The 21,721-nt window shown below is 36.2% G+C and overlaps 1 protein-coding gene across 1 annotated transcript; it reads right to left on the bottom strand.

The window, feature by feature from the left end:
• Positions 1-12,457: 12,457 nt before the first annotated feature.
• On the bottom strand, positions 12,458-15,225 carry LOC126590482 (uncharacterized). The gene is made up of 10 exons (XM_050255929.1): positions 15,150-15,225; positions 14,894-15,028; positions 14,343-14,520; positions 14,059-14,209; positions 13,783-13,961; positions 13,593-13,693; positions 13,232-13,446; positions 12,935-13,137; positions 12,633-12,754; positions 12,458-12,516 (listed from the first exon to the last, which is right to left on the bottom strand). Exons 1-10 carry the CDS (start codon positions 15,223-15,225, stop codon positions 12,458-12,460), a joined length of 1,419 nt encoding a protein of 472 aa, XP_050111886.1.
• Between the last annotated feature and the right edge of the window lie 6,496 nt (positions 15,226-21,721).

Genomic DNA, 21,721 nt, shown 5'->3' on the forward strand with positions numbered 1-21,721 from the left:
ATGTTTGAAATTTTTTCGATACGGTGATATTCTGTGAACATATAGGAAAAATCAAAGAGAGATATGGAAGGGGTGAAGTTTCATATCGAAGAAACTCTTGAGTTTCGGCTAAAATTGATAGATTTCGTCCTTATTTCTGACATATCGGTTAAATATCGAAAAAAACTCTTATATTTCGTCTAAATCAGTGTTTGACATTCTCTAAAGTTTCTTTTGAAATTTTCATAATTTCCATTGAAAGCAACCCATACCAATTTCAATTTGTGGTTAATACCAGCCTTCACGTAAATGGATTAATTATTAGACCTAAGTAAAACTGGAAAATTTACTTGTTTGACTGTGGCTCATTGTTGTTCAACATTGCAGAGCAGTATTTAGTCTTTAAAAACTGTGGTTTACTCAGCAATCGATAAAGAAAACCATGAATGAAAAAGAGTGCAACGAAAAAAATAAAACAACATTAATGAGATATTACAACATTCCGAAATCTCTCATTCCCTCCCAGTGGTGCAGGTTGTTCGTGATCAAACCATTACTATTCGGAAAACTTTATTTGTGTTGGAGTTAATTCAAAACTAAAAAATGCTTAAACTGAATAAGTGTCTGTTAAATAAGCTGAAACATATATATTAAAATGGTTAGATTGAGCGTGTCATGGGAAGATATGTGCCAATGCATAAGGATAGTATAAGTGGTAAATGAAACCTCTAAATTTATATTTCTTTTCCTCAATATATATATATATATATATATTTTTTTTTTTTCAATTGAACCGTGACAATTTTCAATAATACCAAAGGAGTTGCATGCAGTGGAATTAGCGGCTAATATAGCCTAACAATATAGTATGGTAGTGCCTTCGGCATAGTGTGGTGGTTGCAGATATATAACTTGCTACGGAAGCTCGTGCAATGGCTATTGGGACAAGTTAACAATAGTAAGTATTAAGAATTTTGCTCAGTTAGTGAATTTTGTTATGTATTGATCTTTTTTACGGTTCTTCAGATAAATTCAAGAGAGAATAAATGATTGGATTATTTTGCCTGTTCATACTGGGCCGGTTGAATGCCTTTCGTTTTTTATTGATTTGTACATTTGATATTTGATCTTATTTTTTGCTATTTTTTTTATAAGTAGGGTATTCCAGGGTTTTAAAACATTACACATAGTCCTTTCATGTTCTTGCTTTATATATAGATACAATATATTACTATTTTTTGCAAATATAATATACTAATTATTTTGTTGGTTATTATGCATCATAAATCTGCGTTATCTGGTATACTATAAACACGGGAATTAGGACATGCCTTTCACAACACAATTTGCTTACTCACCTAAACCTGCATGTTAGATCATTTTAGTGATAGCGTTGTCAGAGGTAAAAATGATAATTTTTTGTTAATTATAATTACCAAAAAAAAAAAATTATGACTCTTTTTGTCAATAAAAATCTTGACTTATAAGTCAACAACTTTTATTGACAAAAAAAATCATAATTTTATTTTAGTTTTATGTAATGGTAATTAAATAAAATTTAATTTATAATTTTTACGTCTAACAATTCCGGCACTAAAACTATCTAAAAGGCAAGTTTGGGTGATTTGTGGGAGAATGTTCTAATTCCCTGTGATTATAGAAGTTTATAGTGCATAATAACCAACAAAATAATTAGTAGGTTATATTTGAAAATAATAATATATTCTATCTGCATATAATACAAGAGAATGAAATAATAACGGCCTCTCCTTAAATCTATAAACCCACTGAAATGACCATGCTTATCAAAATACAGTAAAAGAAAACAATTAAATATCAAATGGTCAAAACAGTAAAATAAGTTTTTCAACTGGCCGAAGTATGAACGGGGTACATAGTCCAATCATTTCTTCCCTTAAATTTATCTCAAAAACCGTAAAAAGGATAAATACAAAAGCAATAACACTAACCAAAGTTTATAGTTCACTAATAGAAAATAAAAAAATTCTTGATACTTACTATTTCTCTTGTCCCAAGAGCCATAACACTAGCCCCGGTAGTAAGTGATGAGTTGAATATCAGAGTGCGGAACAAATAAGACTAAAATAATAAGAATTTTATTGAACAAACTGAGAATGCCGAGACGGCTACAAAAACCCTAGAGACTACATTGTGACTAACTTATCTCTCAAACTAAATTACAAGCTCTATTTATAGAGCAATAGACCTAAGAAACCCTAATGCGTAAATGCCAAAAATACCCGACTACAAAATCAAATCAAAGCTCTAATTAATTTCCTAAATAAACCTAATAAATTCCAACATGATGTACATGTGATCACTCAAATTATATGAGAATGTAATGTTGCATCCCATAACAAGGTTGTCCACCGTGCCCGAGGTATTACCATACCGATAGGCTAGATTAGCCGCTAGCTTCATTGTCTGCAACTCCTCCGATATAATTAAAAACTATCACCATCTAATTGAAAATCAATATATATTTATAAAAAAAATTAGGAAAAGAAATATAAATTTGGAGTTTTAGTTAGCGCTAATGCTATCCATTGGCACATATCCTCCCACGACACTCTTATTTTGGACATTATAATATATCGACTTATTTGATAGAACTTGTTGTAAGTAAGATTAGCCACTTTCCAGTCCAAGCATCACTTAGTTTTAAATCAACGCCAACACAAATAAAATTTCTCCAGCGGTAAGCAATATTAATGCTTTTGAGATCATGGCATGAAAAACCTGCACAAAGAGATTTGTGGGTAAAGAACTTTTGTGCTCCTAATTAGGGAGATAAAAAGCATATAAAAGAGCTTATATGCAAAACTGTTGATAGAATACAAACATAAAAACCCACAAAGTGCAATCGAGTTCGGAAAGAGTGATGGGGTTTGGGGCTTTTAGAGAGAGAGGGAGAGTGGTTAAGGCCCCGTTTGGGATTGAGGTGATTTAAAAAAAAACCACTGTGAAAAAAAGCTGAGGGTCATTTTTGTGTTTGGTAAACTGAAAAAAATGGCTTATTTTGGAAGCTGCTGTGAAAATAAGCTGAAAATCAAAGGAAAAGCTGAAGCTGCTATTTGCTGCTTTGAAAAAAAGCCAGTTTTTTCAAAACACACGGAGCTACAGTGCTCCTTTAATGAAAAGACACACTATCATCCTGCTTTTTTTTCCAAAAGCACTTTCACAAAAAAGTTTACCAAACACTCTACTGGCTTTATTTCACAGCCGCTTATTCTCACAGCAGCTTTTTTTCAAAGCACAGCAATACCAAACCAGCCCTAAATGGAGTGAAAGAGAGTGGGAGACTGAGGAATAGGTTTTATAGAGCTGCGTGACCGTACGGAAAGGGCTTATAGCTAGGGCTAGCTAAGCTTGTGGAGTTTGCGCATTGGCGAGTGGTGATGGTGGTGGTTTTGGGAGGGAAATACTTGGCTCCAAGCCGGAGTCTAAAGGAGTTGATCCAAGCCAAGTCGTTCAAATTTTAATACACACACCAATTAATCAAACTTCAATATACAAATCAACCGATCAAACTTCAATATACAAACTAACCAATCAAACTTCAATACACGCACCAACCAAATTTCAATACACACACTAACCTACCAAACTTCAACACAACAATAACCAACCAAACTTCAACACACATCAACCAAATTTCAATACACACATCAACCAACCAACTTCAATACACACCAACCAAACTTCAATATTCACCAATCAAAACTACCTAAACAATCACCAAGAAACAATAAATTTTCATTTGAGAAATCGCGACACCAAGCCAACATAAAGCTTCATCTTCTTTTTTCTTTCAACTTGGACATCTTGCATTTTGTCCTAAATATCTTCAAAATAAATGGGGGGAGAAGGAAGGATATGAAAATTATATGAGGAATAAATTGATTTTGTGTAAATGAATGAACAAATGAATGAGTATTTATAGAGTTTGGGATAATTTTTTTTTTAAAGTGGATTTGTTTTTGAAAAAAATTATTTTATTGTTTTGACCACAGGATTTAAAATTAAGTCGTTGAATTTTTTTTTTTACCTTTAGATTTGACAAAAACAAATATACACCGCTGTATCAATTAAAAAAAAAAAAGGTGTTTGATCTGGACTATTGATAACCAAAAACCCAAAAAATTGAAAGGCCTTCATTTTTTCAGGCTTACCGTTGGACAGCTGAGGCCCCTGCCACGTTGGGCTCAACTGTCGGCCATTCAGTTTTATATTCAGCCACTTTATTTTTTTAAGAAAAAGTGGAGCCCTGTCAAGATTTAGGTCAGCAAAATTTGAACCCGGATTTTGATTTGGGTCCAAACCAAAACCTTTTAGGTTTGGGTCTTAGCTTTGGGTGTCATGTTTTTGAGTATAAACCCTTCGGCTCCAATTTAGGGTTGGTATAATGAATCATACACAAACTTATTATTATTATTATTATTTTTAACAAACGATATTATCTCCACTAAAAGAATAGGGAAATGGATTAAGCCTCATAATAGACTAGTAATAATCTAGTTCAAATTTATCTTTGACTAAAATCGAACAAACTCGAATTATGCCAAGTCAATTTACGACTAAAGTAGTTGTATGCCTTTGTGGGTCTTTAATGTGTCCGTCCTTAAGACTTGTGTTGCAATAAGATTTGACTCTCTCTCATTTAATTTCTTAGATTTTGAGTATCTACTTTAGTGTAATGAATTTCCATCCAATCTTAGAATTCAATTCTTTGAGATAATTTGGGAAAAATTTATCACCAAACAGATACCCTCATCGTGCGTGGAAATGACTTTCCACGTGCGAGGCTTTACCTCTTGCTTTGACTTGGTGATTTTTCTTTTCTGCACTCTGCAGTGAATTTGAGAACTTGTAGTATGTAGGTTTTTAACCACTTGCAAATACCATTAGTGAAAAAACAGTATTTTTGATGGTTTATGGCTGAACCCCCTTTTGATTTTGGGGAAGAAAGTAAATTTCACTTTGGGTGGTAGCGTTTAACACATGTGACGGATTGCCTACGTACCCTCTTTGTGGAGGATCAAGCCGTCGTAGTTCGAGGGATTTCTTTCTTCTTCTTTTTTTACACCAGCTCTATTTCTCCGTTGTCAATCATCTCTTGGATCATGTCTTTGACGTCGTAGCAATCTTTTGTTGGATTACTAACGAGCCGGTGGTACCGACAATAACTTGAGTAATTTGTCTTGTTGACTTCATCGGGTTTCTTAGGCTCCGGAAACTCGATAGCATTAATTCTAAGAGTTCTGTGAGCATTTCTTCGACATCTTCATCGTCAAATGCATACTCGACTTCTTTTCTTTCCTTGAATGTTAGAACTGTTGAAGTTTCATTTCCTTTGCCACTTTTTTACTTTTTGTTGTTTCAGTGAAGGCAGCCATGGACTCCTCTTTCCCTTTATCGTCAGTTCTCTTGCTTTGTGCCCGAAACTTCTGGCTCACCATTTTCCTACTAGCAATTTGTCGTTCAACGTTGCATGCCTTCGAGACTAGAGCGTCGAACGTTTGAGGTTCTGCACGCATTGGATGTTAAAGCTCATCCATCTTGCGATGAACACATTTGTGCTTTCTTTTGTGATTTTCTTCATGGCGCTTACGAACTGCGCCAGGAAAGCCCCCCGCATGTTGTCCCATGTGATGATGGATCCCGGAGCCAATTGGGTATACCAAGTGAAAGCGGCTCCTTTAAAGGATTGAACAAATTGGCGGACGAGGAAAGCTTCTGATTGTGAGGTTTCTCCCCATGCAGAGTCGAAGCGAGCCAAATGTTTTTGGGGAGAGCCATGTATTCCATCGAACTTATTCAAAAATTGGTATTTGATAACCCTTAGGAAATGGTAATGCATCATAGCGAGATGTATATGGCTTTTGGCTTTTGACACCCTAGCACACTGGTTTGAGCTAGGGACTTTCGATATTCACACATTTGTGCAGCCATCATTGCCTTTGTTTCCTTTTTAGTGATTCGAATCGAGGAACTTTTCTTCTCTTCCTCTTCTTCTCCTTCATGCTCATCGTGCTGCTCACTATCATGCTCTTCCACCTTAGGCTTTCGAGTTTCCAGTTTGAGCCTGTAGCCATGCTATTTGAGCACTGTTCTCAACTATTTTCCTCTTCATTTCTTCAAGTTGTTCTTCAAGAGCTTGATGCACTAGTCACCATAACTAGCATGGTCTAAGACTCGTCGTCTTTGTCAACCTTCATGTTTCGCGTTTGGCTAGTCAACATCTTCAGAATCTTTTTCTCGAATGTGAGAGAATTTGCATCTCTACATTGAGTAGTTCTTAGACTTGTTGAGACTTCTCTTTTGGAAATGCCACGCGAGGAAATGCACATATTTTTGGAGTGATGTATCTGTTTGGGCTCAAAATTACACTATCGGCCCGAGTAATCGAGATCGTTGAATTAGCATGATTTTATACCGTTGAATGATAAAATGGTTGAAATAATTTTATATTATTATTGAGAAATAATATTGTGATTTTAATCATGATATTATCTCTTAGTAATATATTAAATTATTTGAACCTAATATTACTCTAAATCCAGGATACAAGCAGTACAGTTCAAATTAATTTGGGATGACTGGTAGAAGACGTGTAGATTGAAACAGTTTGGAGTGGAGATCAGCATACGGGATTTTATGATCTCCAAAAGTACAATCATGGTCTTGGATAATGATGAGATAAGAGACCTAGGTAGACTAGGCTTTTTTGCATGGTGATGGGTATTGTCAGATTGGGTGCAAAGTGATCAGAATTGATGGTGGGAATACAGTGTGCATACAGTGTGAAAGGGTATTTCGAGATCTCAAAAGGACACCTGTTGTTCCTCTTGTAAAAGTCTACATGCATAAGGAGACTAGGAAGATTTTTGCCGAAATATATTTAAAATAATATCAGTTATTTTGATATTGTTTTTGGGATATTCGGAAAAGATCTCTATTGGATTGGCGATCAAGGAGACTCGTTATAAATACGAAGTTGCAAGTAACGAAAAGCCCTCTCCAATTCAACACACAAACTGCCCTGTGCAAATCCTCGCTCTACGCGAAACCTCTTAACAACCTTGAGATTTTTATTTTCTTTTTTGCCAAAATATCTTCAGTTTGAATAAACAACATTGTGAAGGCAACCATTGACACCTTCAGTTTGGATAAACAACACTGTTGCCGTAGAATCAGCCGACCCCGGAGCACCTTTAGTTTGGATAAACAACACTGCGTTGAGGTCGACTGGTTATCTATCCAAGTCTCGGTCGAGAAGGATTTTCGAATCCTTATTGGCAGAGGTTACTAGATTCGGCATCCTGAGAGCCGAATTTGATATTGAACTTCGCAGAACTAGTAGCCTTGTCTTTAGGCTCTAGAACCAGAAGGTCGAGACGTGTTCCTTTCTCGGCTGTAGTCCCGAGATTCAGAAGTCAGCAGCGCACCCAATGCAACATCAACAAATTTTACTCACCGGCTGAGTTTGGCCGTCGAGTTGGCATGCCCCGCACACAACCGAATGACGTAATTAGCTTATTAGTTACTCGGCTTGCGCGCTACGTAGGCTTAGTAATTTTTAGGGTCATCATTATCATAACTTGCATTTTGAAAAGCGGTGTCATGGCCTATTTCCGGCTTTGGCTTGCCCTGGGGCTTGGACGATACCCCCTGTCGTCAGGTCTTGACTTGACTTGACTTGGGGATACTCCTGTTATGTATGAGCGTGGAGCCTCATCACTCGAACTTTGGAGCTTTGTTTCACACCATTTGTCTTCTCGACTTCATTGAGCTTGGTCAACCTTGATGCTTTGGCAACTTCACAACAATCCTTGAGAAGTGAGGGTTTTTTTTGTTGGTAGAATTCAACACCATTGATTTTGCGGTGTCGCAGTTGACATGGAATGTTTTACTTGGGGCATCTGTAGCCTTTGATGTAGAAACCGGAATGACCAAGTTGATCCGGATTGAACCAATCATGATTTGAGTAGCCTTGATAGCTTCGTCGTACTTGACCTTGGTGGTCCTTTTTGCATTACCATCAGCAGCTGCCACTGGAATAGTTTCAACCGCTTTCTCTCCAATCTTCTTACTTAGTGCTCTAGCGGCCCTCTTCGGTGCATTTCTCATCGCAGTTTTTGACAGAGTTTGTGCGGCTTGGGTGTTTGTCACCTTCGGGGTTGCCTTGCAAGCCGTCACGCCAAAGGCGGGCTTCGGGGTTTTGCACGCAGTCGGCGCTTGATCGATAGTGAATGACGTACAATATCCAGCACGTCATGGATGTTGCCTGTTGGCCCATAAATGGGGCAGCTTGAAGCTCCTGGAAGTTGACTGTGACTTGAGGTGCTATTTCGTCTTTCCTTGTAGGCAAGTGCATAGCACGCGCGGAATTAGTTCCCATATAATTAGAGATGAGAGGGAGAATGGGTCCCACTCGACGTGCCAAAAATTATGTTGAGGGGAATTTGTAATTACTCGGACTATATTAATACTAGTTTCTCGATTATGTTATGCAGAGTAAATTAGTAATGTCAAGTGATAGTTTGACAGTTACTTTGAAAATTTTCTCGATGACCATGTAACTCAACCAAAATTTTGTGCAAAACCTTTCATCCCAAAATCATTCACCATGTCACTGACTTATATGTGGTTGTAAGATCATTCTTCGGCTTGGGCCGGTTCTGTACCTTTGTTTGGAGGAGAAGAGCACAGACGAGGAAGATGAAGCAAGAGTGGAGTTTTAGTTTTGGACACACATGGGGCTGAGAAAAATGGAAAATAAAAGTTTAAAAAAGGGCTGCTAATGATAAATAACTTCCAAAAATGTTAGTCCATGGCGGAAAAAAATAAAATAAAGTCTACTTACTTAAAATAGAGATGTTATGAGTTGGGAAGCGAAAACAAAAGTAGGTATAGTTCTTGATTTTTCAATTTGTAGATCACCGATTTTAAAGAGGAATTCACGCACTTATTGATTCTAAATATATTAAAAATACGTGGGAATTAAAAAATAAGTACATGATCTCAATCAGTGGCGGATTCCGGATTCTAACATCGGGTGGTCCTAATAAAGGTACACTAGGCGCTAGTCAAGCGACGGGCTATGATCTATGCGCATAAAACATATAAATAAGTGACTATTTACACTTAAAAAACTATACTTGTATTTAGAATTTAGGTTTATTATTTAACATATAGCATACAAAAATATCATAATTTTTCCTTGAATATTTAGTAAATTTGATAGTATGAGATGGAAGTTCTAGTGATTACGAGTTCGTAGTATCTTACAAAATATTTTTCACAAGTTAGATTGATTTTTTTTTTGAACAACTGATATTATCTACACTAAGGGGGAGAAAGTGGGTTTAGCCTAACAAAGGGCTATCAATAATATGGTTCAAATTCGTATTTGGTGAGAATTGAACCTAAAACATCTCAATTACAAGTGAAGTGGAATACCACTAGACTGTAGTAATAAGTGGCAGGTCATAATTAGATTAGAAAAAATAAAATAAATTAACGGTGTCAAACATATGATATAAAAGTATTGGTGAATACTACATCATCCTTTCATTAATTATTGAGAGTTTTAACGAAAAATCCGCGGTACTGTTCACTTTAACAAAAAATCACATTTTTACTATTCATTTTACCCTTTATTTTGTCCTTATTGTTAAAACTCAAAATTTTCAAACCATTTCCATTAGTTTTCCTTTAATTATAATGTTAGGTGACACACCCTACTCTCTGACTACTGAAAACTCAGTTGCTTTTATCTATTTTAAAATGCTTTGAACTTTTGAAACTAAAATGGTGCTGCTAGCCTACCACTAAATGCCATTTCACGAGGATGGGTAAGGTTTCATACGTGCTGTGCTTTTAATTTTTTAATTTTTTTTTTTTTTTTTGTAAAGGGTTAATAATACTAACATTCTTTAAAATTTTATGGTGTTTTCACAAAAATTCTTCACATTTGAAATATTACATTAATACTTCTCAAATTTTAATTTACTTGCACATAATCCTTAGAAGGCTAACGTTACCTTAAAATATTTTCTTAAAGACAAATTTACTCTCGTTATTAATTACTTGAAAAGTAATTTAAAAAGTTAAGATCAAGAAAAACATAAATAAACCTCTCTCGTCCACGTCGGTCTTCCCCTCCCTTCACCCACCACCCCACTGCAGACTCGGATCTTTGCGGACCTTTAATTATGTCCATATCCGACGGACCAATCTATATCGTCTGTTGAATAAATAGATACAAATAGACAGAATTTGAAGGATTACTGACAATTATCTTTCCTTAAGTGTCCTTGGCTACGTTGTCCGAGAGGCTCTCAGCAGTGACAACAGATAGTTATCTATCGATATCAGTGTGTACATATGTACGCGCGTGTGTGTAGATAGATAGAGAGATGGTAATGACTGGGGTCGCGATTGATTTCGCAAATGGTGACAGAACCGGGATGAGGAAATTAAAGGAAGGCATTTCTGGAGTGGGAGATGAGCAGCAGTGCTAGGGTTTTGTTTCTTGGTGGTGCGGTTCCTCTTCTCTGCCGCTCTCAAAATTGCAGTGGCCACTATCTTTTCCTATTCTCCGTATTCTGCCCTCTTTTTCGTATTGGCCACATGGAGGAGCAGGTGGTGATATTGTTTTATTAATTCTTTTCATTATATTTACTTTTTAAAAGGCTATTTTATTTTTAAACTAATTAACAATGAGGGCAAATTTGTCTTTAAGAAAATATTTTGAGGCGATGTCACCCTATAGTAGTTATGTGAAAGTGAATTAAAACCTCAATGGGTGTTAGTGTAATGTTTCAAACGTTAGGAATTTTTGTGAAAACACTATAAACTTCAGGAAGTGTTAGTGTAATTAATCATTTTGTTTAATCACTTGGCCCAAAACAACGTCTTTGGCCAAGTCGTTTAAAAAAAAAATTGTTTCTCTTCCTCCTGCTGTTTTGCAAAAGAAAAAATTAGTATCCGGTCCCTAGTTATTACTGTTCATTGACTAAGATCTTATTAGATCTCAAATTTTGATTCAAGTCCCTAGCATTAATGTAATAATGAATTTACATGTTTATTATATAATTTTTAATATAAAAATTAGTAATTAATTTAGGGTTTAATACTCACACCTCTATTAAACTTCTAATTAATTTTCAATTCAAACATTTCCAAAATAATAAAAAATTAAATTAAATTAAGTTTGTATCTATTAGTTTTTTTTTATATATAAAAAGGTTCTCAATTTTTTAATCTTAAATGTACCCATTCATATAATTTTTCAATTTTTTTAATCTTAAATGTACCCATTCTCAAATATATCAATTTGTTATATGTAAAATGTACCCTTTTTTTAATATAAAATCCATTCAAATTTTTTAATCCATGTTTAAACTTATATGGGTACATTCTTTTTCGTTGATTTGAGAATGTATCCATGTTTTGGTACAATAACCTTTTTTGTTAATTTTGGTTAATGTACCCATACATATATGTACACACACACAATATAATAGAGAGTATAATTTATATTTTATTATTTTTAATCCCATAAATTATGGGTTTTATTTAAAATCTCATTAATATAAACAATTACAGATTTCAATTTTTAATTTTTAATTTAAAAAATATAGTAACTTACATTATTACATTAATGTCAGGGACCTCAATCAAAAACTAAAAACTAACAAGGTTTCAATCAAAGAATATTGATAGCTAGGGACTGCATCCAAAGTGTCCCTTTGCAGAACCTGCGGCAGCCATGGCTGCTCTTCTGCTCCACTACAGCCCAAACTTAGATGGTTCTCGAAAGTCCTCACAGCCAATTATCCGAGCACCCAGGTTGTCCCGGGATCACCCCCGTCCCTTAATACATCCGTCTCCTATCTCAATGGAAATAAGTACATGATCTCAATGGAATTCACGCGCTTACTGATCTACCAGAAATATAAGTGCACGATATTCTCAATGGAAATTATATTATATGTTATGTTAAGGTGATATCAGTGGAAAGTATCTTATAATCCAACCTTTTTCTCATATAAGTTTCAAAAAAGAGTTCCCAATACCAGTTTGCAGAAAGGAAACATATCAGATCAACGAATGTAGATGAATTTAAATTCTTCATTAAATACCACGAAAGTTACAATTCAACATTCAAGTAAGGAAACATACATCACACATATACGGGTAACCAAGTAGTAAATATTAACAACCAACCTAAGTTAAGCTTCAAGGTTGAAAGCTACTGCCCACTAGTTTCCAAACTAACAGGTTTCAAGATTTACCAAAATACTTGCTAAGCTACTGGTTAAACCATTAGGACTGCTTCTTTCTCTTGTTCTTAGATGCAGAATCCTCAGGAGAAACTAGTAGGTGGATATGGGATATGGTTGCAATCGGCCAGACAAAACATTCAGAACCCAACTTCATTCATCATGACCTAATAGAAGAAGTTAAGATACTGGCAGAATGGTGGCTGATCTCTTTGCAGTACACGCCCTACAATTACAGAGTAAATTAAATATTTCACAAATTTTATTTACAAAGGAAAAAGTCACAATTTTATTCTATTTTTTTGGTAATGATAATTAACAAATTTTAAATAATAATTTTACCTCTAACAATTCCACCACAGAAACGATCTAAACGGCAGGCTTGAGAGAGTAGGAACATTGTATCGTCAAACGCATGTGCTAATTCCCTATGATCATAGTCAGTCAGATACCGCAAATTTATACTGCATATTAGCCAACAAAATAATTAGTAAGTTATATTTGAAAAATAGTAATATCTTCTATCAAATTAGCACGTAGGTTCTATTTCCAAAAATAGTAATATATTATATCTATAAATATAAAAGCAATATCACAAAACAAGGTCTATAGTTCACTAGCAGTGGAAAATTCTTGAAACTTACTATTGTTCTCCTGTCCCAAGAGCCATAGCATTATCACTCGTTGTAAGTGATATACCTGCGATTACTCGAAACATTTGGGGACGTGGACTTGTAATGTCCCATCCCAAAACAAGGCTGCATACCGTGCCATAGGGACTACCAAACTGATACGCTAAGTTAGCTGCTAGCTCTACCGTCCGTGACTCCTCAGGTATTGTTGAAAACTGTCACCATCCAATTGAAAATCAATATACATATATATATATATATATAATTATTTCTAAGGAAAATAAATTGAAATATGGAGTTTTTAGTTACCATTGATACTATCCATTGCCACATATCCTCCCATGGCATCCTCAATCCAGCCATGGTAATATATATGTTTCGACTTATTTGAAAGAACTTGTTGTAAGTAAGATTAGTCACATCTCCGGTTAAGGCATTACTTAGCTTTGAATCAACCCCAACACAAATAAAATTTCCCCATCGATAAGCAATATTAATGGTTCCATGATCATGGCACGAAAAACCTGCACCACAAATGGGGAAGGAGAGATTTATGGGTGTTTTATGCAGGAAAAAAAAAACATAAAAGAAAGTTTATGTGCAAAACTGTCGATAGAGAACAAACAATCATAACAGTCCACAAAGTGTAATAGAGTTCAGAGAGTGTAACCTTTTGCACCAGAATGGGTGCTATTGAAATCCTGAGCAATCAAATGTTCATACTCTAATGCTCCTGTAACATGCCTAATCTGTGGTGTTACAAGCTGGTGTCTGCAGCACAGTGAAGATTAACTTCATTCAAAGAGCTTTTGAAAAAAAAGTAGATAAGGAACTATTAATTTTTAATGAGTTGCAGTCACCTTAGTAGCTGTTTAACCAGGACAGTTGCAGATATAGCTATGGAAATGTCATTGTCGCTAGCAAGAGCAATCATTTGAATTGAAAATCTTCTAGTGAATCGACCAAGACTTGGAACACTATCATCAAACTCATAAAGATTTTTCAATGCGTCAACAGAAGCGTTTCTTACACCAGCACTCTTAGAAGCAGAAAAGGGGGAAAATAAATAAGGTTTGTCCAGCACAAGTATAAAGGAAAACAGCTTTAAGTCGACGTATCAAGAATCCCAAACTTACCTTGTCATTCAGTGCCAATCCAAAATACATTAAGTCTACATTCTGCAAGAACAGTGATGGATAGGAAAGAATCCATACACCTAGTGACTCTATGCATGAAATCCAAATATCTAGATCGATTTGACGATAGCGATAGCAATGCACAAATAACCTACAATGATGGATTAGACTGAACTAAAGGATTATGATAAAACAAAAACTTTATAAAATCGTATCAGTAATTTTCTTTGCTTCTTACTTACAAAGCCAAGTCAGAATTATCCTACCCTTTTGATATCTTGCACATCATCTTCTCTAACATAGTTATCTTGTCGTGAGTCATTGAGAACCTCTTGTTCAGTGATTTCACAAGAGGTCCGAAAGTTTGTTTCTTCTTTTCAGCATCTAATTCTCTACGAGTAGTTTCTCGCCTGGCAACAGATATAAATGATGTGACCAGTTGCAGACCCCTCAAAGTAGCAGCTCGACGATGAGTTCTAGGAGTGCTACTTTAACATAAAACAAAACAATTGAGAGCTTAGTTACCAGATAAAAAGCACCTTTTAACAATAGCAATTTGAAAATTTTGAGCACTAACTGTGACAAAGCAATTATATAATCCATGCACTTGTTGAACAAAAACTGATCAACCAATGGCCCATGTTGACACTCCCCGACCAAATTATCCCATAAACATTGAAGATTATCTTTGAAGTTGTGAAGCTCCATTTTTGAAATTTGGTAATCTTCAGCGTTACCCTAAGAGATCAGAGGAGTTTATTACAACACAGAATAATTACATATTACCAAAAACCAACATTAATTGTAAATTAAAATTCCTGTCCACTTTGGCAACTCATTTTTACCTTTGTGTTTATCCGACTACTAGAGAAGGTGGTCCGATGACAATTCTTGTCTCCGTCAACCATGGTGGTCGGCTGCGGTTGTAGTGACCACACTTTGAATCCCTTCGGTTTCTCCTCATTCAAACCTTATGTCCCAACAATCAATGAATGAGTTAAACCACAAATGAAACTGAGAATGTAAAAATAAATAAATAAATAAATAAAATCCTAAAGTGCCAAAATGTTTTTTGAGGGTCACATGTTTACCTGATGGAGGCATTCCCGCGGCGGGGCACAGACTTTGGCCGTGGTGGTGACTAGATTTCTCAGACTGAGATGACATTAAAAATAGGGTTTGAGGTTTTTAGAGAGAAAGAGTGGTTAAATGGAGTGAGAGAGTAGGAGAATGAGGAATAGTTTTAGTCGAGCTGCCTGACCGTATGAAATTGGGAAGAGGATTATAGCTAGAGAGCTAGCGAAGACGTGAAGTTTGCGTATTGATGGGTGGTGGTTTTTGGAGGGAAGTATCTGCCGAGCCTTATATATTGAAATATGATTTTTACTTTTTCCGGCACTAAACTTGAGACAGCAAGTTCACCGTGTAAGAACTTCACTCTTTACTGTAAAAAAATAGCAAGTTCACCGTGTGAGCCTGATCCTGAGCCATTTCTTATTGGAAGGGTTTCTCTTCCCTCCCTTTTCCCCTCCCCTCACTCCCCCCCTCAGTTTTTTTTTTTTTTTTCTTCTTCTTTTTCTCTATCAAGAAAGTTGAGGTTGCATCATAAAACCAATTGACAATACGAGAAATAGTCTAACATCTTATAAGCCCTATCAAGGTTTCTCCTTTCACTGAAGATAAAAGAGTCTTACATCGGTGAAAGGAGAAACCTTGTAAGGACTTATAAGAGGTTGAGCTACTCTCTATTGCCAATTGGTGTTATGGTGGAACCTCAAATTTTGTTCATGGTATCAGAGTAAGTTGTCCCAAGTGTGAAGCCTAACAACGGCCACATGAGCTCCAAGTCATCCGTTGTGTTATCCACGCTTTAGACTTGAAAACTCACCACACGTGAGAGGGCGTGTTGAGAATGAATTCCATATAATGGGAGGATGGACGTTGCATGTGCTTATAAGTAGCTAGGTACTCACTATATTACCAATTGATTTTATGGTGGAACCTCAACTTCTTCACTCTACAAAAGATGAAAAAACAAGATGAAATCTTGAGATTTTATGGTGGAACCTCAACTTCTTCACTCTACAAAGATGAAATCTTAAGCGTTCAACTTCTTCACTCTACAAAGATGAAAAAACAAAATGAAATCTTAAGCCCTCAAATAGAAGGAAAGGGAATGGAAGGGAAAAAAAGAGGGGAGAGAATCATTGTCCTTTCTTCTTTCCTTAAAACAACGATAAAATCTTGAGCGTTCAAACATGAGAGAAGAGAATGAGAATGGAAGAGGAAAATAAAGAGGGAGGGAAGAGAATCTGCCTTTCTTCTTTCCTTAAAACAGCTTCTCTCTTCCCCATCTATAGCATGTGAGATTTTTAACTCGTCCTTGGAACATAAAACGACTAGATGGTAATTTATTAGGACCATAATTTTGGAGGGATTCTCGATCTCAGTATAACCATTTGGATAGAGATCAACCATGCTCAAATTACATTTGACCAAAGACACATACAAGGGATTACAAAGTATAGGAGATTTAGGTCACTAACAAAATGTTTTGGACTAATCATGATTAAATGAAACAAGTATTTAGCTTAATTGGATATTGTGCTAACTGCTAGGGACCAAAATTAAACGATGGAATGGCAGAGTAAGTGACAATGGACTAGTCTTATCGTCATGAAATTGCACAAGTCTTTAACAAAATACAAGGCACAAGCCTTATTGTCATCAAATGGCAGAGTACGTCGCCATGGAAATGATTCAGCAATATCCCAACGGGGTAAATGTTGATTCCGTGGTCGGGCACAAGGCACAAGCCTTATTGTCATGAAATGGCGGAGTACGTGACCATGGAAATGATTCAGCAATATCCCAAAAGGGTAAATGTTGATTCCGTGGTCGGGCACAGTGGGTTAAAGATAATCATCACACAGCCCCTTCTATGCTATTTCCGCCCGCCATAAAATTACGATGAGCCCCTCCTCTAAACCCCCAAGCCGCTTTATTTTATTTTTATTTTTTTATAAACGATATTATTTACGTTAGGATAATTTCCAACTCATGAGACAAAGTTTAAAATATAAGCTTTAAATCTTGCAAAACCGTCACTCAGTACTACGGAAAATCCCCCTAAACCATCTCTAATCATTGGGCTAAAATAAGTCATGGGGAGAAAATCTATTTTTGGCTAGATTCCCCCATAAATTAAGTCTAGCTTAAATTATTATTATTATTATTAATTTTTACTTATAATCCAACCGATGTGATCAAATGAGATCAAATATAACGTGTTTCAAATGATTTAAATCAAATTTCAATTAAAACTTTATAAATACATGTGTATGTGTATGATTTTTAATTACTTATAGGAATCTAAATATTTTTAGTTTAAAATGTTCATAAAAATGAATTAAGATGATCTACATAAATTTTATTTTCAAAAGAGTTACAAAACAAAAATTAGGCTAAAATCATTATATAATAATCTCGGGCTAAAATACCCTAAGGGTTGGAGATGGTCCAAGAGGAGAGGATGGATTTAGCCTCAAAATGGGCTACTAATAATGTAGTTCAAATTCGCATTTGACGAAAATCGAATCTAAGACCTCTCACTTACAAGTGAAAATGATTACCATTATACTGTAGTACTAAATGTTAATCCCCTTCCGCTTTTAGCGGTGTATATTGTTTTTGTTTTTGTGCACTCTACTTTTCTGGCTGGTTTTTTTTTTTGTTGGGACCACAGCCATCCATTGTGCAATGCAACATTTTTTCAATGACCCAATCCTTTTATGAGAAATGATGAGGGAGACTTGTCCGCCAAGACTCTCCCTTCATGGTGTATTCCACTTCTTCGACCTTTGGGTCTCATAATTAATATTTATTATTAAAAACTACTTTGAAAAAATTTCTTTCTTCCTCACCCTCTCTTCTTTCTGAATCCGTTTAGTACCCTGAAGACCTTGGAAAGCAAAGAAATTATACAAGTCCAGTGACAAGATTACAAATAATAAAAATTATACATAGTCTTCCTTTCCTTTTAATTGCGCAGACAAACTCTGCAATTGGACTTCGGAGCCAAGCATATGACTTGCATGGGGCCATTAGAAATTCTCCACTAATCAAATAGTTGTCTTATCTTTGTCTTGCTTGGTATTCGTCCATGTTTGTGGAAAAGCATGTTTTGGAAAATGAATTTAATAGTAAAGAGACGTGATTCATATGTATTAGTTGACTGTATTCATTAAAGAAATGACACAAATAGATGATACGTGTAACATTAGTCGTTTATTTGTGTCGTTTCCTTCCACAAGTCTACTTGTTGATTTATGTCGTTTTGAATTCCGAATTGTGCTTTTTGATTTACTTTGGTTGCCATGATGAAGAATTACCCGTTACTTGTAGGTAAGTTCATGATGAAGAATCACCTATATATGTTGATGACAGTGCGCATGAATCTTGAGCTAGTTTACTCCACTTTATTGTCAACTTGTTGGATCGAATTCCGAAATCTCTTGTCATGTCGAGCTGAAGACCTCTTTTTTTGGTTGATTTCAATTTTGATTATGTACAGTACATATGCATAATTTCGTTTGAATCTTTAAAAGTAATTTTTATACGTTTTCTAACGAATCCTAAAAACGACTTTTGCTTTGATTTGAATCATGATAAATCAGCAGCACAAAAAGGATTAGTGGGGTTTATCATTGTTTTCCATCTGTTTCCTCATGTCAAAATCTTATTTACCTCTGTAATTTTTTATTTTTTGGGTCAGATACCTCCACTGGATGGCATCAGTCCTGATAAAAATTTTTTTTACTGCTCTGCTTTACACTTTTTCGAAGTCAAATTTTGAAAAAGACTCACATCATACGTCATACATTCAACGTCTGTGCCCATCACGAAATTTAAATGGTTTTCTAGAAGACAATTTAGGCCTATTTAGTATCTTATTAAAAAAATTTTAAGACCATTTCTTAAGAATAATTTTTTGTAAAACCCAAAAACTTGTTTGGTATGAGATAAAATTGTTTTCAAATTTTTACAATTTAAAAAAAAAAAAAAAAGCCAGCAACTCCCTGCTGGAGTTCTACGGAGACAATTTCCTCATTTCTAGGAGCGGTCCAAGGCAGAGGAGCTAGAGAGAGACAGAAAGATTCGAAGGATAGAGACAAGAGGTTGGAAGATATGAGAGAGAGGAAGAGAGATAATATAGAAAATAGGAAGAGAGATAATATAGAAGAGAGAGAGAGAGAGAGAGAGAGAAGTATTGGAGAGAAGGGGATCCGAAGAAAGAGGTAGTAAGAGTGGGCTTTTAATTTTAAAATTTAAAATATACGATTTTTTTTTTCAAACGATAATTTTGTTAGATTAATCATTGATGAGGTTTAAATCCACATTATTATGTAATGACTCAACACATTTTCATCACGATAATAAAGGGCCACTTGCAAACGAAATTTTCTTTGGACTCATATAATTTTTTTCTATACTTAACTTATTCTTTGCACTTTTATTATTTTTAATTAAGCTATTAATATCAAGAAGCTTAACTAGAACTAGTGGTTTAAACTTTAATGTAAGGGTGGACAAGCGGGCCCTAGGCCCGTGGGGCGAGCCGGTTCCATGCGGTTTGGGGAGGGTCTAAAATTTGTAAAGACAAAACGAGGAGGGCTTGGGCAGGTTCACAAAATTATCAGGGCTGGGCGGGTGCAAAAGCTTAAGAAAACGGGGCCCCAGATGGACCCGTTTCTCCCAATTCTCACAAAAATATCTATTGTGGTTAAGTGGTACTACACTATTAGTACTATTGCAATTGTTTTCTTGAGTGGTAGTACATTTGTACTACATTGTTTTCTTTCTTTATATCATTTTTTTATTTTTTATTTTTACCTGGGATCTCGTGTACATCATCACTCTCCATCACAACTCTCTCTCTCACTTCTTCCTCACCTCCTCACCAGCAAGAAATCAAACTTGACTCTCACTAGTCACTCCTCTCACCGTTTGGTGTCGTTGACACGCCCCAACCCCGATATCCTAACATACCAGGGTAGGCACGTGTTGGCTGACACTCGAGGGTGACGAAGCCATTTAAACATGCATACAACTATAGAATATGTAGTTAGAACTATTTTACCAAAGCAAGAACGTGCTAAGAGCATACAACTAAACCAGAATAATACGAAAGAATTACTAAGAAAAGATATGAACGAGGAAATAATACCTAAGTTGAGTAGACTCGAGAATACCTATGTTGTAGACTCCTGACGCTAAGATCGTGTGCCTCGAATCCTAACTCCTGAGGGGGCACAGAAGCAGAAAAAGTGAGTGGATCATAATTTATAATAATAATACTAATAATAGGAAAACCATTTGTTTTATGAACATACTAACCCCCGGAGATGCATTCTTTTCAAATTTTTCCAACCTAAATGGAGAACAACACTTGTTTCAACAAGTTATAGAGTTGATGAGCGCCCTCGCACAGTAGAAGACTTTGGTGAACCAGTTCTTGCAACGTGCCTTAGACGAGGTGTCACGAAGTAGGACAAGGGCAGACAAAGAACCTTTCCAGCAGCGTCCTGACAAATAGCCACTCGACCAGCTACAAACCGAGCGTTCGGGTATTGTACACTCCCGATTAGGCCCTCGAGATAGCGTATACTCCCGTCTTAGAGCGCGTAGGAGCGTGTACTCTCGACTAGACCCATGGACGAGCATATATTCATGGTTGGGGTCACACTCCGATAGTCAACATGAGCAACCTTCCAGGCAAAATGTTCATTCGCGGCTAAACCCGCAATGAGCATCCTCTACCTCACATCGAAGTAGGCAGCACGACAGATGAAGAGAAGCAGTTACTCAATCCGGCTTAAGTTCAACCGGCATCCTGCGAAGAACTCACTCGCCTGCTAGGAACGCACCATATGCACCGCATTAGCAGCATAGACGAGCCAAACACATGGAAGAGCAACCTAGACCAGCAAGTTACGGCTGGGGGCAGTCGATAACTCAACTACCCCAACACAGACAAATTCAGGAAGAAGTAGAATACTCTTGACCAAGCGATTGCTCAATTTCCAACTTAACAAGGTTATCGATGAGGCACTATGACGGAACATGACCAACATAAGCAGGTTACCCTTCATGGACGAGATCGAGCAGGCAGAGCCTCCACGCGAGTTCAGCATGCCACATTTCACATTTTTCAAAGGGATAAAGACCTAGAAAGACACTTAAAGCATTACCGAAGAGCAATAATCCTCTATCGAAACAATGACGATCTCATGTGCAAGATATTCGCCACCACTCTATAAGGTGAGGTGCAAGATTGGTTTTACACCCAGCTGCCACAATCCATCCGGAGTTTCGACGAACTTTCTTTGGTTTTCACCGAAGAATATTCATCCTATTGCTCGATCAAGTCCGACCATTTGTTCAATGTCAAGAAGAACCCAAATGAGTCGCTTCGTGACTATGTGAAGAGGTTCAAAGCAAAGAAGGTAAGGATAGTCGGATGCAATGACTCAATAGCTAGAGCAGTCTTCCAAAAAGGACTTCCAGCATACCATCCGCTATTCAGAAAATTGATTATGAAAGAAGATCTAACTCTGTCGGACTCTTTCACTCTGGCAGAAAAGCATGCACTTTGGGACGAGGC

This window comes from Malus sylvestris, chromosome 11 (genome assembly GCF_916048215.2).
Source record: "Malus sylvestris chromosome 11, drMalSylv7.2, whole genome shotgun sequence".
NCBI lineage: Eukaryota > Viridiplantae > Streptophyta > Magnoliopsida > Rosales > Rosaceae > Malus > Malus sylvestris.